Here is a 19173-nt window from a genome sequence, read left to right as displayed (position 1 = left end):
ACTCGCTACACATTTTCGTTTGTCTTGCTGGTCGAAGGGCGTCTGGAGCGGTCGTCTTCCTCCACTCTTTCCTTACCTTCTCGGAACAGCTTGTGCCACTCAAAAAACACCTGATCTACCCATGGAAGCGTCACCGTAGGCCTCCTTAATCATGTTGTGAGTCTCTTTGCTCGTTTTAACAACATTTACTCAAAATTTGATCGCGTATCGCTGATGCAGTAAACGCTCGACTATTCTGCGTGACGAGACGTTTCGATAGGGGTTCACAGTACAAGCGACCTCCTCTCTTCAGCGGCCGAGAGCCTACTGCCGATTTTCCCCAGCATTCCCAATATCCCCCTTCAACGATCCTGCACGCGCAGACCAGCTCTCTTCCGCCCGTTCGCCCAGGAAAAAACCAGTCCTACTACTTTTAGAACAGACCATGTATGTCTGCATATTCGAAACTTTTCGAAACATATTACAGCCACACAGGGGAGTGAAACCAGCAAAAGTGAAAATAGAGCAGCCCCGTTTCCTGATGACGTAAAACACTCGGCCATCGCCGCAGCCTCTCGCGCTGCGCATTGAAAACCACCTTCTTCATCTTTCATCGTTCTGTCATGCTATTCCAAACGCATGGTTGCATTTCACAGCCGCCACGGCTGTATAATGGAGTGGCATCAGTCCAGAGATAGAAAGGCTCTCCTGTGCCACTATGGGAGCTTCATGTAGCCGCACACGAAGGTCAGAAGGCGGCCAGTGCGGCCGAAGTCGTCGGTAACTCTGCTAAAGACCGGGCGACCGCTGCGGCGCCTCAGGGTGCGAAAGCAGCGAGGGTCGATGATCGCGTCAACCAGCCCGAAAAAGAGAAGTGGCTGAACGCTGCGGCGCGTAATGCATGTAAATCACCTGAAGCGGCAAGGAAAGCCGAGCGCGCAGTCCGGGTAGAAAAGCGGCTGATCACGGAGGCTTCTCAAGCCGCGAGAGCAGCCGGGCATACCATGCGCGCTACCCAGATCGAAAAACAGAAGTGGCCGAAAGAGGGAACACGTTCAGCAGCCAACGGTCATGGCCGAAGCCGGTGCGTGGCTACCGCCATCTATGAGTGGCCCTGAAAGCCTCGGCGTCTTTACTGAGTGCATTTTATGCCTACATCTACTCTCGACGACAGGACATACCGCAGTTTTCTTATTGCAGGTTTTAGACAAAATCAACCGCAGAGCACAACTGAGGTACTTTAACTTCCAACTTGGCAACAGCCGCCCTTACGCGACAAACATACACATCAAAGTGTTCGCAGCCATCCCATATGCTTGCTGCGTCTGGGAACAATTCGCAAGAATATCACCCGATTGCATGCACCGTTCAAGTGGCCAACACAAATGCTGCGTTGAAAAACCACCTTTTAGGATCCGATAGAGCGAGAAGTTACTCAGGTGTTAGAAAACTTCTTGCAATGGCTGCTATGCTGCTTACCTTGCGAATTAGAAAATATCCAGAAACTTTTCAAGGGACAACAGTATGTCGTCAATGAGGGCAATGAAGCTTACCCTGGACTTTCCGAACATCACGAACATATAGGCCGTTGCACTGACAAGGGCCTCACTCGAGTAACTGCGAAAGGAAACAAAAGCACTTTCGCACTTAGCAATGGAGTCCCTCCGCATAGAGGCAACACGTCATCAAAAATTATCGGGACAACTGAAGGAATGATATTCATTTCTAATTCTATTCCACTTCTATTCTAAATCTATTTAGATTTTTATAGTTGAGGCTATTTTAAGTGCCAATACTGACCTATTGGTTAGCATTTGATATTTTTCATTGATGACGTCACACCGTTTAGAAAAATGGAGTGTTTAGTAACACCGCCACTGTTTCGGCTGGGCCGGGATTCCGTGTCGATGAGCCATCCGAAGCTTTCACAAAAATAAACCGAACGTGGGACTATGTACACGAGATGTGCATACGCGTCCTTGCTTTCATAGTGTCAACTAGAAAATTTACTGCAACGAACGGAAATTTCGCGCACTATTGACGCGTGTTCGTGCAACTTGACCAACAACACGCTTCGAACATCGTTGTGCAGATATCTGCGCTCATTCTCAGCGGTCGATAGGTCCGATTGCAACAGGCGTTTCTTGACGCAGCAGAGTCTGTTGGCCTCTGCGCTGAAAGCGACGGTGCTATTATTGTCATTTAGTAAACCTCTCATTGCCCATTGAGTGCAGTTGTTGCACACTCTCGCAGACTTCTATGACAAAAGGCAGCGATTTGGTAAGCGCCGAACTTGCCACCAAAGTTGATGACCTGCAGCCCAGCAGAGTGGGAAGGGAATCACTGAAATAACATGGGCTAAAACTAATGTCGTTCGTCCCTACGTTGGTATCTGAAGCCGGGGGCTAAACATCTAGTCTTTGATATTTGCACAGGGCACGCATCGGCCCGCAATTTGATGACACAAACGACGCCTCTGGGATGTAATGATGATCATTAGTCCCGAAACGACAGAATCGGCTAGGAACTGCTGGTGTGCGAACTGATATTTTCGAAACCGGATCGAATACGTATAGTCCAGCTTCTGTAGCCATCCGAATACGAATAGTGCAGTTAAAAAACAAATTGAATACGAATTGAATATAGTCAGAACTCGATGTAATCAAACCCTATTTCACGAAGCTCCCGATCTAAAGAACAAATTTTGATTCCCCGGCAAGCGCTAATAGGGTTCAATGTTCTCAGTAACCCTAAATAACGAAACAACGACCACTAAACCCGACGTGTTCCGGAATAACTCAGTAAAAAAAGTTCGATTTCTCGCTTATTTTGCAACGATGTTTCGCACCTTATTGGCAGCACGCCAGCAGTAACATCTAGGCGGCCAAGACACGGCCCTGGTTTTGTTTTGACGGGGCAGCAACCCGCGCCGCTGCACAGAACAACGGACTCGGCAGTCGGCGGCGCTTCCCACGTTGGCTTCGAATCCATTTTACCATATGGCGCTTTGACGCTCAAGCGATTCGGGCCGCTTTCGTGGACTTTTCACGCGGGCAGGCGCGGGTTGTCGGCAAATAGGATGACGCGGTATAGCTTTTGGGTGCCGCTAGGTTGCCATTTCAGATTTCGAAGGGCGGAAAAATATCTTACTTGACTTTACGAATTTTCCGATCTAACGAAACATTTCCTGGATGCGCTTCACTTCGTTAAGTCTGGTTTCAACTCTATTCGCATAATATTTCACTACCTATGCGATTATTCGTGCAAAACGAATATTCGTGTGAAAGAGCGGAGCACTGTAGCTGCGGCGATATGGCTCGTGGAGTAAACGCTGTAGCCATCGAAAGACACAGCAGTGATCTCCGCTAGAGAGCACGAAAAACACAGTCTGTGACTGTGTGACTGCCATGTGATGCTCATAGAAAAAAGTCATGAAGGCCGCCACACGAATGGAACTCGTCGCGGCGCTGAACGCGTAGACAATCGAGACAGCATGCTGTGCGTCACCGCAGTGGGCCTTGCTTTCGAAACAGCCGTCGAAGAAAGCTACGGCGTATCCTACTCGAACTTCGAGCCTGTTATACCTGAAAACTATTCGGAAGCCTCTGATTTAATTCATGTTGTTTCGAATAGTTTTTAACGTTCACTATTTGGTTCGTTCAGCGAATCGGTAGGAGAATCTTCGATTGGCTATTCGAAAGTTTCGAATATTAGTCGCACACCCCTACTAAGGACGCAGGTGGAGACTGCAAGCCCGCTCAAGGCAACGTATCGCGTTCAGGACACACTGCCGCTGAAAAAAAAACGGTGGCTTTAAAGTGTCAGTTGTTAGGGGCTCAAAATGCGGATCTCCGGCGCGGCGGTGTCGGCATCACGCATAGCTATGAGCGGAGGCCCGCACATGAGGTGGCAGCTGCATGCTCATGCCGTGTTCACTCGCGGCGGAGTCGCACTGAAGATTGATTTTGCGGCCTGCAGAGGCGGCTGCTGGTGTGCCTGGGCTGCGTGTTCGTGCTCTTCGTTGTGCTCCTGGCGGCGGCCATCGTGTTCGCCGTGGCGCCCGTTTCCCTGACGCAGCAGTCGCTGGTGGGCGCGCGTCGCTGCGGAGACATCCCGACCTGGGGCGACACCAGCCTCAAGGGTGAGCGAGGCCTTCGGGGCACTGCGCGAGGGCGCCGCGCGCTTCGGACGTGCGACGCGAAGACGCGATAAGACGCAAACTTCCTTAAGGCTTTTTCTCGAACTGGCTCACGCTTCATCCGTAAAGAAATCTGGGCTAGTTGATATAGATCCACGATTAACAACAGCACAGCAAACAGACAGAAGGGAGACTTTGACAAGACGGTGCTGACTTCTGATCGTGAGGCAGTATTAAGGAAATATTCAAATTGGAAATGCAATTAAAAACGAAGTGATGAAGATAAATACTATCCGCATCATGTGCCAAAATTTTTTTACTGTGCACCCCGATACGTTGGGGATATTCCTACCCAAAATAGACAAAGCTCCCTCTATTAAAAAGGCCGTCGATCAAATGCAATTCAATGAATGCACATTATTATGAGACCGTGTGATACTAGATAATCATCTGTTCTATATTCAAGCCGAACGAAAGTATCGTAAAGGAGATAGCTTCTTAAGAAAAGTTATCTGAAGGAGGTGATATCAATGAAACTACCGAATTCCTCCTCTGCAATACCAATCTTGTGCATTTGATAGTGCAACTACATTATAGGGGTGCGCATCAATTGCCAGAGTGCAAAATAAGCTTTAGAATGAAGCCTACATTGTACTGTTTGAAAAAGAACAACGCGTACGTTGCTGGCACGAGCATAGTCTAAAATGGAGCATTCACCCTGTCGAAGTACGACCCCCACCTTAAACGTGCACTTATGAGTATTCTGAGCTGGTCTTTTAGCGCCGGAACTCGATCTACACGCTCCAAGCATTCTTAAAACTTCGACTTATTCTCCTGCGCGGCCGATTTTCTTAATAAATCGGATGAAACGACTCCCACCTTTTTTTAAATTATGAACTGACCTGAGAGAGTATAAGGAGACAACAAATGCGGGGAGTGCTTTTCAGCCAGTCGCGTGGCGGCTTCGCTTTAGCTTTCATTGTCTTTTTAGGTTTCCGTGAATGAACAGTTTCAACCGCAGACAATGTAGCCGCAAATTGGGCCCACGGAAGTAGAAATACGCGTGGACTCTTTGCTTTCGCAGGTCACTCCGCCTATTACTACGTATCACTCCGCCGATGGCTGAGTTGCAAGCCGCCACGCGACTGGCTGAAAAGCACTCCATGCTTTGGCTGGCTCCTCATACTTCTTGTGGTCAGTAGAAAAAAACAAAAAGAGGCGAGAGCCTAGACGTTTAATGCGATTTTATAAAAAAAAAACCTGGGCCGCGCAGGACGATAATTCGCAGTTCCTAAGAATGCTTGGGGAGTGTGGATCGAGGTCCCGCGGTAAAAAGAGGGGCTTAGAATCCCCTTCAGTGCACCTTTAAGACCGCTGGGTCACGTCTGGGCGTGTGCGCGGTACTTTCGACGCTTATTAAGCTGTCCGGTGTGTGTTCGGCCGTTCACGATAGGGTGGACGTGCATGGAGCGTCACGTTAATTGTGTTATGGAGCATGAGCTTGTGGCTTCCAGGAGAGGGATGGCCTATACGATGCCGCTTTAGTGAGACAAGTCAAGCATGTTCGGCGTGGAACGCAATCCAGTAAAGCGGCTTCACATCGATTATCGCAACAGCTCAAAGACGTGGACGTGAATTTCGACACAGGCAGGGCGTTTAACAGATTTTATTGAGGCTTTGCCACTATTTATATACTGTGGCAGACAGCTTCAGTTGGAAACGCACAACACTGACAAGAACCCTTAGCGTGGAAATGGTGACATATCATCGACTGTACACATTTTTTCTTATCCATCTTTTAGAAAACTAAGTTCCTTCTCGGACAGTGCTATCGAAGCGATGCTTACGCACTTGTCTTGAAGTTTGTGAATTTCGTGAGCTTCGATTATTTCTCTTCTCGTTTTGTCACGACTTTCTGTTAAACCTCACACTGGCTGAGAATCGGCTAGCATCCTTCTTTCTTCTTTTCCTTTTTTTCTTTTTTTCCGTGCAGTCTCTGCAGTGAATGCCGCGATGAGCGGCCACAAAGGGGCTGAGGTTGCATCTGCCCGTCTGTGATGTGTAGTGCATGCAGCAGACAAAGGGATCTTGTTGACGACCCGGCTAGCGCAAGGCATAAATTAGTTCTGGTGCTTCTTGGCGCAACCCACGTTTCTAAAGTTGTCCTAGTCCGAGTCCACAGTTTAGTTCAGCTTTGAAAGCTTTACGGTGCACAAAAAAATCAACATTCCCATGTTCTCATGAACCCATACACTCTTGAAGATGTGTGATATTTTATGTAACTAGTGTGTCCGCAAATTTTTTTTTTCTTCTTTTTGTCTTTCAGTGCCTCCACCACAGCCAGAACTTGCGCTCGCTCAAAATCCCGTAGTCTCTCTTGCAGTCTCAGAAAACTTTCAAAAGAGAGCTTAATTTCAGGCCGCCATGGAGCCACTGAAATACAAAAAGGAGAAAAAGAAAGGACGCGGTTACACTGTACCTATATAAAATTCCAGACAACCTCAAGAGGGTGGATCAGTGTGCACAAGTGAATGTCGCCTTCCCTGCACCCGAAAATCTTTGAAAGCTATGGTGCCTGTGTGGCCAATCATCTTGGCATGCATCCACTGCAGAGAGTTCGGAGAAAAAAAAGGAAATTAAGAAAGACGTATGTGAGATCTTAACAAAAAGCCGAACCAAAACGATAAGAGAAATAATGGAAGCCCACGAAGTTCCCAAACTTCAGGACAAATGCGCAAGCATCACCTCGATAGCACTGTCCGAGAAGGAGCTTGGTATTCTAAAAGATAAGAAAATATACCCACAGTCGTTGATCTTTCATCGTCGCCATGTGCAGAGTTTTTGTCATTTTCGTGTGTTTTTACGTGAGATTCTTTGGAACAATAGAGTATAGGGAACCCGAGCTCAAGTTTGGGGGGGGGGGGGGGGGGGGCCGACGCCAGCGCCACAGTGGCGAACCGCGGAGAGTCGGGGCGTCGCCGGAGCAGCCGCCTAACGGTCAGGCTGGAGAAGGCGGCAGCGTAAGCGCGCCCCCACCGCTCGTGTCCGGCCATGACCAGCTTTGTGTGCACGTACGACGCGCGAGTTGCCCGAGGCGCAATCTTGCCGATGACAGAAGCGGTCGCGCCGAAGCGAAACGGAGCTGCCAAGGATTGTTGTGTCGTGATACTGTAACGCTTGTGTCGCGCCTACGCTTCAGCACCACTCACACGGAACACCACATTCGCACCGAAGGTCTTACGAGTGTAAAGCTAATATTGTCACGTAGTGGTGACTGCAGTTCGGCGAAAGGGAAAACAGCGAGAATGTCTTCGAAACGAAACTGTTTATTTGGGCTGACTTGCGCCCGCAAAGAACTGAATCACTCGGCGGCGGCGTAGCAACAAGCGTGCTCGGCTGTCGTCGAACAGAATGCCCGCCGCTATCGGCCGTGCTATTTTTAAAGCTGGCAGCGAAATTTCGAGATAAAGCTTGGAAAGTTAGTAGAACACTCTGGAACAGCGTAGAGTCGGCTCCGCCTGGATGCGATCGATCGAGATAAATCTAGGCGCGTCTTGCGTCACAAACAAAGCGATCATGGAAGACAGTTGGGCTAGTTGGTGTGAATTCGTTAGTGACTGCGACATTGCAACTAGCGTGGAAAGCACAAGGACAGCGACAAAAGGAACCGACGGGACAGCCACGGGACGGGACAGAAGGAACCGACGGGACCTAAAACAAAGCGATAAAGCGGCGTGCCAGCGGCTTTGACAAATATTCACGGCATTACTCCCATTTCCAATAAGCATAGACCCGATGCTTTAGTACATAATGCGGCCACAAACACCTAAAACGGATTGTGTAAAAATGAACACCAAGGGTGTAAACACAGCGTGCTTTAACGCTCATAATAGGGCTTCAGACGGAGGACATGGACAACTTGTGGTCGTACGCGGCGTCGCTGGGATGCAGTCATTTGGTCAGGGACGACTTCACAGTCCAGTTCATCTAGCTGACCAAGAACCTTGTACGGGCCGAAATAGCGGCGCAAAAGTTTTTCACTCAATCCGCGAATGGGCGTCCAAACCCAGACTCGGTGTCCTGGCTTGTATTCCGCGTCGCGTCTTCGTAGGTTGTAGCGTCTGGCGTCGGTCCGCTGCTTTGATCCGTAATCTGGCAAGTCTCCGGGCTTCTGCGCGTTGAAGGTAGCCGGCGACGTCGACGTTATCTTCTTTGGTAACATTGGGGCAGCATGGCGTCTAGCGTGGCCGTGGCCTCCCTGCCATGGACGAGCCTAAAAGGCGTCATCTGGGTGGTCTCCTGCACTGCGGTGTTGTATGGGAAGACGATGTAAGGCAGGATAACGTCCCATGTCTTGTGTTCGGCATCGACATACATGGCCAGCATATCGGCTATGGTTTTGTTCAGGCGCTCGGTCAGTCCGTTAGTCTGTGGATGGTATGCGGTGGTCCTCCGGTGGCTGGTTTGGCTGTAGCGCAGGATGGCTTGCGTCAGTTCCGCCGTGAATGGTGTTCCTCTGTCCGTGATGAGCACATCGGGGGCGCCATGTCGCAGAAGAATGCACTCCACGAAAAATTTGGCAACTTCTGCTGCTGTTCCATTCATTGGGGCTTTTGACTTGGCGTAGCAGGTGAGGTAGTAAGTTGCTATAATGATCCACTTATTTCCAGATTTTGACTTAAGGAAAGGGCCAAGCAAGTACCTGCCGATCTGCTGAAAGGGCCTTGAGGGGGGTTTAACGGGATTCAGAAATCCTGCTTGTCGGGTTGGAGGGGTCTTTCGTCGCTGACAGTTTCGGCAGGTTTTCACATAATGTGCGACATCGGCAGACACTCGTGGCCAGTAATACTTCTCTTAAATGCGGTGGTGGGTGCGAGAAAACCCGAGATGTCCAGCTGTCAGCTCGTCGTGTGAAGCCTGAAGAACTTCTCCGCGCAGACTCACAGGTACAACAAGGAGGTAGGCTGTCTTGTTCGCTGCAAAGTTCTTCTTCACGAGGTCATCACTCTGTAAACAGAACTAAGACAATGCTCTCTTGAACGAGGCTGGGGGTGAAGAAACATTGCCTTCCAAGTACTCGATGCGGCATTTTTGGTCGGGTCCGAGCGTTGCTGTTGTACAAAAGAGCTGGAGGTGATGGGTCCCAGGAAGGCGTCCTCATCGTTGTCCGGTGGTGGGGCATCTACAGGGGCTCGTGACAGGCAGTCGGCGTCAGAGTGCTTGCGTCCGGACTTGTAAACGACGGTTACATCAAACTCCTGGAGCCGCAGGCTCCATCCAGCAAGGCGGCCGGAGGAGTCCTTCAAACTGGCGAGCCAGCACAGTGCGTGGTGATCGCTGACCACCTTTAATTAAGCATGATTAATTAATTAAGCACCAATAAACACAAACATGGCTTAAGGACTGAAATAAATTTGGGGAGTAGTACCCTGGTTTCGCAGAATTTAAAAGTTCACCTGCCTCACGACTCATCGAGCGGGCGATGTCCCAAAGCGCGGAGCATGGGCCAGGCCATAGTTTAAGAGGCTTTGCATTCTATAACGTGCTTCGCCGTGTAGAAACACATTTTTAAGGCGTAAGTTTTACTTTGCTCCATTGAGCGAAAGCCCGTCTTTCTTTCTTTCTTCCTTTCTTTCTTTCTTCTTTCTTTCTTTCTTTATTTCTTTCTTCCTTCCTTCCTTTCTTTCTTTCCTTCTTTCTTTTTTTCTTTGTGCGTGCGTGCTCGCGCGCGCGCTTGTGCGTGCGTGTGTGTGTGTGTGTGTGTGTGTGTGTGTGTGTGTGTGTGTGTGTGTGTGTGTGTGTGTGTGTGTGTGCGTGCGCGCGTGCGCGCGCGTGCGCGTGTGCGTGTACGTGGCACTCAATGGTACCCATAAAAGATGTCCTAATTCAACCGGGCAAGTGGACAACCTGGACCGCACAAGACCCACCGCTGGCAGCACTTGCCATCCCAGGCCAGAGGTGCACCGTTTAACCGCTGCACTACTGTGCCAGGAGGGTTAGGGCTTGCGGGGAGCTATGAACGTTAAGTAGAAAAAGGCATGCGCATTAACCCATTAGCTGTCCCGTCAAACCCTTAAGGCGGAAAGCGGCCCGCGGTACGTTGGCGACTGCCTTCACGAAGTTAGCGCGCCGATCAAAAGGGGTGCAGTGGCGTCGCAGTGGCGGCTACGTAGAGCCATGCAGAGGTAGAATTGCCATCTGCGCGGCATTCCGTTACATGACAAAGTGAGCGAGAGGGCTTACACTTCTCACACGTGAGCAGTCGTTAAGTGTCTCTGCCGGGTTTTTTTTTCCTCCTCTACCTACGATCAACGAGTCCGTCGCTTCATATTGTATGTATATATATATATATATATATATATATATATATATATATATATATATATATATATATATATATATATATATATATATATATATATATATATATATGGGTTGCGAGAGCATAAAGTACTTGGCTGCTTACAGGAGTATATAGCGAAGTATACGCTTGGTTAAAGGAAACATATTTATTTGACTCGACGTTTCGATCGGAAGACCGATCTTCTTCAAGAGTGATTTTACTTTGCTGATGCTTCCCCTTCCTTCGCCTGCCAGCAAAGGGATAATAAAGTTCTACTTAAATGTTTCATCGGCATCAGTCATTTAGTGAGAAGCAAAACCTACCTCGCTTTTAACACATCTGTCCGATAATCTTCCATATTCGTATAGTCGCTATTAGAGCACTGCACGGGCCTTAATTATTCACGCGTCCCGAGCCCGTCAACCTTTTTCGTTATCCGCCCCAGCCCGGCCCGATTTTTTCGATATAGGCCCGAACCCGGCCCGGCCCGCGAGGTAGACATGCCCGGCTAAGGCTCGGAAACAGCCCGAGTACTAAATGCACACCGGTAAAGACAAAGCCTTTTGTTATACGAATCTCATTAAAAAAAAGCGGCTACAAAACTTTTAAAATGGAGATAATGGAGGCCTCACTGTGGGCAACGTTAACAAAAAAAAACGTTTTAGCATTAATAAAAGAGGTTATCACAGATTTGCTCGCATTCGTAGTCTCTTCCTAACTAGTTAGGCGTCAAGGGGAAGCGAGAACGCGGAAGTGATGTTACAAAGTATGTGAGAGGAAACGCGCGACCCACTTACGATGGGCACTATCACGCATACCCATAGATACATATTTCGAGAGTAAACGCAAGCCAGCGCGCGCTAGCTGGTGTTTCCACCAACGGTGCCTACGGTGCTTTGACGATGCATATCGGCGCGATAATTCTCTTTTTGTCTTTTTCTGTAATATATCTATATATAATATACACGCACGCACGCGCGCACGCGCGCGACTGCAGAATGTAACGCGTGCGCTTCACCATGTCAGAGCGCAGTTTTATCTGCGCTTATAGTACGCATGTATGTCTAACTGCGGCATGCGCTCAAATTTAAAGGGACACTGAGGAGAAATTGAAGTTGGCTCGTATCGACAGAATACCAGCTCCTGATTACAAAAACGCCACTCATACTGACAACAAAGCTCTTGTAACGTAGAAAAGAGCAAGAACCAAAATACAGGTATCGCCGCCACAGGCCAAACGCGCAAGTACACGCATGATGACGTCATAGGACAAAACAGTGTTGCTAGAACAAATGGTTCTAGCAACACTAGGACACGAGAAGCCACGAATCACTGAAGCGCAACCAATGCAAGCGCAAATCTCCTTGTGAAGGGCTCCGGAAATTTCGACCACCTGGGGTTCTTTAACGTGCACTGACATCGGACAGTACACGGGCCTCTAGAATTTCTCCTCCAAAGAGATTCCAGCCGCCGCGGCCGGGATCGAACCCGCGTCTGCTGTACCAAAAGACGCGGGTTCGATCCCAGCCGCGGCGGCTGGAATTTCTTTGGAGGAGAAATTCTAGAGGCCCGTGTACTGTGCGATGTCAGTGCACGTTAAAGAACCCCAGGTGGTCGAAATTTCCGGAGCCCTTCACTACGGCGTCTCTCATAGCCTCAGTCGCTTTGGGACGTTAAACCCCATAACCCAAACCATAAACCAAACCCTTGACGTCGCCAGATGGCGCCACGTACCCGGCAGCTACGCGCCCGCCTGCAGCATCGGGGCCAATCAGCGCCTGCTCACCGCCGTATGCGGGCTCCCGGCAAGGTTCTAGAGCACTGTACTCCCGGTGTTCCGCTAACGGTAACAAGGTACACGGTATGCTAAAGGTGTCTATTTGCGAGAACTTCATTGACGACTTCGAGAGCGGGATCCATCGTAAAGATGGCAAAACGCCTCTGCAAACGTAAACGAAGCGACGGTAGTCGCGGCCGCAATAGCGATAGATGCCTTCAACGTGCGGCCGGCGGTAGCTTTCTTTTCGGCTGCTGCTAGGCCGCACTGCTGGCAGCCTGAAATCACGGAGTCTGCGTTACGTCATGTGCACGTCACTTAGTCCTGTGTCGTCATAAGAGAATCCCAAGTTTGAATCAGAGCGGCGGGAAAAACTTTTTCAACTTCGAATCCAAATTTCTTAGAAATAAATGCATCTTTCACTGCCTGCCAAGTGGCAACAAAGCCATCAAATGCCGAACTATCGGATTTTGCTTTAAAAAAAATAATAATAGAGCTCTCCTCAGTGTCCCTTTAAGGAACGTCACTCTACAGTTAGACGTGTGCCTCGCGTCATTTACACGTTTGCGTGCGTGCAATCACGATGCGCTCAACGCAAGCGCCCTTATGTAGAGCTTACTGCGGCCATCAGCTATTGAAAGCACGTCACTGACCTCGCAAAGTCTGGTCGATGGCGTTGCGTTAAAATTCGCCCGGCCAATTCTGTGTAACCAAACCTTCCTCCGGCCCGCGTCGGTTTTCGATGATGGGATCGCGTAGAACCGCTTTCCACTGTCGTGACGGTTCTTGCACCCGAAGGCGCAGCAGCCCGTCATGCCGCGCAGATAGTCGGCTTGAAGTTAGGTGACTGACACACGTTCCGAGCAAAACAAAAGCCGCTGTTCTTCACAGCAAGCAAAAGCGCAGTGTCCGCAACGACGCCTGCCGAACCTACGGTGCGCGGTTGGAGCGGACAATATGGCGTCTGCGGCCGCGAAAAGCGCGGGTTTAAAGGACTTTTGCGCGCGAAACCATCGACCAATGGGAAGAGGCGACGGGCGCAGGAGAGGGAGAGGCGGCGTTCTGCAAAGCTTGTCGTTACTTTAAAAATTTCCAGGGGCTTTAAATGTTCCCCCCTCCTCGCGCCCGCTGGCGGAGAGCGGAGCGCATAAGCGTCAGCGCGGGTGACAGTTCCCGAGCCAAGAGTGCCGTTTCCCCCGCGCGCGCAGCAATCACGCCATCCATGGCGCTCGTGTCGCTGCGACATCGGCGCCCTCCTTTGTTAGTTAAGGCAACTAACTATGCTAGGGCGGGTGCATCGCGGGGAAGCCAACCACTTGGGAACGGCGGAAGCAGGTCCCCACATCCTCCAACCTTAAATAGACCCCCGCGCCTGAAATTACATGATATGGAGGAGTCTCCTGGCCTTCATGCACTTGAAGCAGGTCTTGCGGCGGAGGTCACGCAGACACCGACCACGCAGACTTCCGCGGTGTTCCGAAGGCGGCGTGAAGGACTCCGCTGGAACGACTCGCATGGCCCGTGGAGTGCATGTCTGCAGGCCTGCGAAGAGAAGGCCGGTTGAAGACTGCAGGCCAGGATAACAGCAGCCGGAGGTGAATGCCAAGTCGTGTCGCCACGGCTGCCCCGGATGGATGCGCTAAACAGGATAGAGGCCGATCTGTAGCAGCATGCGGCAGCGAGACGATGTGCATAGAAGAGCAAGCCTGGGCGGCTCCACGAGATCTGCAAGGCTTCGAAACACATTCCGCATGCCTTTAACGTAGGTTACAGGAGGGGAAACGGCGTCAAGAGCATCGTGGCGCAATGCTTAACTCAATAGCAAAATGATTCGGGCCGCTGTGCAAACGCAAAGTTCGAATGAACAAAGCCCTTTCTTGTGTTGAACTGGGCTGCTTAGTTCGTGCGAGGTTACAAAACGTCGGGCAGCAAAAAGCGCCCCCTCTCAGCACCGCGGTCCGGTAGCCGTGTCTCTTCTGACGTGATGCAGACAGCTCTGAAAAGCCTAACTGCCACTCTGACAACGACCGTAAATAAAAAAGAGACCCCAAACTGGTTACGTGCGTGCAGCCGCTAGGAGACATCAGCACTGTGGGGTGGTCCTACTCCGCTCACTGCACGAAGTAGCTTATGAGCGGTCGGCGCCCACCGTATCGGATGGTGTCCGAGCGCCCGTTGCCGAGCTGCAATACCGGCAAGCTCGTAGGGGCACCCGTGGCCTCAGGCCACCCGGCCCCCAGAGCCGCGGCTCCCAGAGTGGAAAACGTCACAGTTGAGTAAAATATGTGCAGAAAACTCGGGCTACCCACCCGGTTTCCGTACTCACTCGCTTCGGGCTCGGCAACTCCGCGGGCTCTAGGCCTCGCGCTTTCTCGATGCGAACCAAGTGGTTCTCATTCTGAAGAAACTCCGGGGAAGACTTTACGAAAAAACGTGCTGAGCATGTCGAGAAGTTAAAAGATGCTGCAACGCAATGCACCTCTCACTGAAGAAAGCATGCAGCAGTTCCTATAGATTTGCTCTAGGCCTAGCACATGTCAAGTCCGGACAAAGAGCGTTTCTCTAACCTAACAGACAATCATCCAATGTTCGAAGAGCAGGCCCTACGTTGGGCTGCCAGATGTGGGGTTTTAATAGGGGGGGGGGGGGAGAAATACGCTCTCCCCGCTTAATCGCGGCTGACACAAATAAACCGCCGGATCTCACCCCGAGATCGCGCACGCTACCGAGCGCACACCGACCATGGCGGGCCTTGCTCTGAGGGAACAAAGGAAAGACACTCTGGCTGACACAAAGAAGGCATTCATAGCAACAACAATAACGCCAGATAGCAACAAAATACGCTGAGGAATCGAGGACGTCCGACTCACTAGCACGGTTACGAGCGAACGTTCGGCCATGCCGGGGCAAGGGGGAAACTGCAAGACCAGACGGGACGAGCTGGCGGGAGAATGTTCCCCATTCGAGGCCTCGCGCCCTCTGGCGGAGAGCGGAGCGTCGCGCGTCAGCGTCAGAGCACGTCCCAGTTCCCGAGCCGAAGAGGGCCCTCTCCACCGCGCACACAGCAATCACGCCATCCATGGCGCTTGTGTCGCTGCGACACCGGCGCCCTCCCTTGTTATTTAAGACTACCGACTCCGCTAAGGAGGGCACATCGCGGGGAAGCCAACCAAAGGGAGACGAGGGGAAGGTCCCCCACACGGTATAAAAGTGAATATGAAGAAATCATGTCAGTAGAATCTGAAAGGGCACCGAAGTTCGCAAAAGGCGGCGTAACATTGGAAGCAGCAAGGGAATAAATGAACGATTATTATGAACCATGCAACGCGATTGCTCTAATACTACTTGTTGCTTCTTGAATTAAGCGGTCATTGATTGCATTGTCTTCACTAACTTAAGGCGAGAAATAGCGAAAGGGCCGGGAAGGTTCTCTTAGGGATTTAACTGCCCTATGAAGAGGTAATTTAAAAAATTCAATCGCGGGCGACGTGAGAACTGACGAAAGGTGTCTTTAGTAATCGTTATGCTATGAAGCACCAACGTGCAGTAACGCAAGCATATAAATGCAGCTCAAAATTGTGGCTATGCCTAAGCTGAAAAACGAGATGCGAAACAAACAAGACGGGGGAAGCAGACTGAGGAGCCAGCCCCGCGGAGCAGCTGCTGCGCCGGTCACGTGACACCGCGACGTCACGAACACACTCCCGCTCCGAGCCGGTTCAAGGTCGTCCCGCCGCAGACGATTTACCTTGGGAGACATGGCGTAGTAGAGCTTACGCTCTAAAACAAACAAAAATGGATTCGAGAACATCCAGGCTTCAGAAAGCTTTAGGGAAATGGGCGCCTTTCTAGCACTGAACTGCATTTTAGAGCGTAAACCCCCACTGTTATTTCCACAGTGGTAGTAATGTTCGCTGTTTCAATTTTGGGTTACGGTTGTCAAAGAGGCGAGAAAGTTTGGTGCATTGAATCCGATAGCTGATGGAAGAGAACCTACGTAACTGCAGTGGCAACGTTCGTTGCTGCAGTTGCACAGGCGGGAACCATTGTTGAGGAAGCGACTCCCCTCCTCTTTTTCAGACAATTACCTGCTCTGTGCACAGAACCTCTGCGCCAAGGCGACGTGCGGTCCCTTCAACGACAGCGTGTGCGCCATGAAGTCGCCTTCTTTCGACGACAAGTGCACGTGCTGCGACTGGTGCCTCGTCCGAATTGTTGGTGAGCACATGCTCCCCTACCGGAAATGGACACAGAGGGCAAATCGTAGTTGCTAGAGCACCGTACCGTGTTGTAAGGGCACACAGACTACTTTCACTGCACCCGAAGATTTTTTTTCAGCTAGAATAGGTCAGAGGACGAAATACAGGTAGCACCACCACCAGACAGTGTTTTTCTGGATCTCAGAGGCTAGGCTAGGCCACCATTAACTTTCGAACGGGGATCACGGAGTCGCTTTTAGACGACGTCTTTAGGTTGAGTCGAGTGGAAGGAAAAAAGTTTCACATTTAAATTTAATCTTCTCCGTAATAAATACATATTTTAATCGCAGACAAACATCAGTGTTGCCAGAAAGCGCCACAGAATGGATTTTCCCTTAGAACAAAAATGAGATCACTTTGGCCTCAGTGTTCCTTCAATATGCGAGAATCTCTCCTGGAAGCTTCGGTTCGCCGCGCCGTGGCCTCCTGAGCCTTGGCCGTGGAAGGGGCAGAGGCTGGCTTACGTTACGAACGTATTTCGCTTTCTGCACGTTGGATAAGTAACTCCACCGAAAGGCACATTGTTTCTTTCCGCTGTGATAGAACACTAAGCTGAGCCGAGAGGTGCATTCCACTGTGATCGCGTAGACAGTAACCCTTGGAACTTCTCGCAGCCTGCAAACGCAGGGAGGACTTGGAAGGCGGAGAAGAGAAGAGCGTCGAGCGGTATTTCCAGTGCCAGCGCCCCTGCTACCCTCTGCGGCCTCGCAAGTCCGTGTAGTGCAGTAGGTGGCTTCTGTACACTTTAATTCAGAATGAAACTGTCTCGGCGCATCATTATCTGCAGCGATGTAAATCATAGTAAATGGCTGATTTGTTATATTAGTAGATGTATACCCGCAAACGCTCTTCACTGTGGGGACAGCTCCTTTGTTACACATATATTTCTCCTCTTTGAAGCATGTTAAGACCTTAGCAAACGAGCTTTTTTGCATTTAGACTGCGTCCAAATCTGGCAGAAGTGGTTGGTATCGAAGATGTGACCTCACATTCTGTTGCAGAACAGCAGATATCCTCTGAGCAACGACGTTTGATGAGATCTCGCCTTGCCGAAATACAGGAAACAATAGCAACAACCACAAAAAACTGCCCATGGCGATCAATGTAGGAAGCACATTGTGCAGGGTGCAGAAGAGGAGGACATCCTTTCTGCTATGCATGTGGAAACTGTAGTCAATCCCCCAACAAACACAAAACCTCCTCAAAATCTCCCAAAAATAACCCATCGGGACATTTGTAATCTCCCCAGGTGGTGCTCATTTTTCCCGAACACATCCAAAAAACGTCCCCACAACTGGCGATGTCCAAAAAGTTGTGCGTCCCATGGAAAGCCCCAAAAGGTTAATGCTCGATTTCTCGGCTCTGGTTCAATAAAATTATTCCTCCTTTTTCATGCAGCCTGCAAGCATCCAAGCGCACATATTTGCCAAATTTCAGGCGCATACTTACTTTACAGGTGATGTAATTCACCTGTCCACTTGTGTGAATGCGTGCTGGCTCGGCTGTTCCGCACTGTGAAATGTCCTAGCATTTTACACACAAAGGAAATATGAATTCAAAAAGTCACCCCATCTTGCCCATATAAGAACAAATAGCAGCACCACACAGAAGTCATTTCAGTTTACTAGCCGTACTCTTAGCACGACTTGTCAAGGTCGTCCGCAGAACTTTTTCCAGGGGGGGGGGGGGGGGGGGCACCTGAAGTCCGGGGATGGGGGCGGCGGTAGGTTAGCACCAAAAAGAAACTAGTGCATAAATAATATCCGTAATTCCAGGGGGGGGGCGACCGCCCCCCCCCCCCCCATGCCACCCTTTCCGGACGCCCATGCGACTTGTAGCCTATTTATTGTCCATGTATACCGGCGACAACAGCACTATACACCACCACAATCAAAATGCAAGTCAAAGAAAAACAATACAGACGAATTGAAAGTACGTGCTGAACAAAACTTTCGGTCAACGGCGCAAAGTTGAATGAATACAAACAGCAGACGCAAACGTAGGCACTTTTTAATACACAATTTGTACATAACACTACGGCGCCATGCATATAATGATTGCCACTTTTTCTCTAGCTCTGAGAAATCTGCAAAATGAAGAAAGTAAAACAGAACATGGGTTGGAAGTTGATACACCTTAAACAAGTATTCTAAGGGCTACAAAAGCAGATATGCACACGCAAAAGCAAACGTACGTAGAGAGCAACTTGGATGACAAAACAAAAGGCGAGATGAGCGTACGCTGCAGGCACGCAGTTTCAGGTCATGGATTTTCTTCAAGTTGAAACCCCCCTCTCTCGGAACAAGCTTCAGCGACATGTTATCAAAACAGAAAAAAAATAGTTCTACCAGGCGAAAATAAAAAAAAAGTGTGAAAAGGCCCTGCAGTATGTTTAAATAAATAAATAAAATAAACCAACATACCTTGACAACTTTGCCTACGGAAACCCAGGGATGAAATGGGAGGCTGCAACAGCTGAAACCATGAATTAAACGCAGCCTTCTGTCCTGCGCCTTCTCACAGCACAGCGAACGCTCAAACATACGCGTTACACCCTCGTAACGATCCTGGGAGTTTTATTTTCTTGTGACTAAGTGTGGGGATAAGACTGCTTGAAGCTAGGCGGGAGGGGGGACGTCTTGAGGCAGGTGCGGTGGCGCGCTGCATCCATGGTGCG

General features: G+C 50.0%; 1 protein-coding gene across 1 annotated transcript; it reads left to right on the top strand.

Moving 5' to 3' along the window:
- Positions 1 to 2238: 2238 nt before the first annotated feature.
- Positions 2239 to 17217, top strand: LOC149357241 (uncharacterized). The gene is made up of 4 exons (XM_089576547.1): positions 2239 to 2307; positions 3958 to 4120; positions 16318 to 16455; positions 17111 to 17217. The coding sequence occupies exons 1-4, from the start codon at positions 2239 to 2241 to the stop codon at positions 17215 to 17217; spliced, it is 477 nt and encodes a 158-aa protein (XP_089432673.1).
- The last annotated feature ends 1956 nt before the right edge of the window (positions 17218 to 19173 follow it).

Source organism: Amblyomma mixtum, chromosome 3, assembly GCF_055824585.1.
Source record: "Amblyomma mixtum isolate Tamu chromosome 3, ASM5582458v1, whole genome shotgun sequence".
In the NCBI taxonomy this organism is placed as follows: domain Eukaryota; kingdom Metazoa; phylum Arthropoda; class Arachnida; order Ixodida; family Ixodidae; genus Amblyomma; species Amblyomma mixtum.
This window is presented reverse-complemented; position numbering and strand designations above follow the sequence as displayed.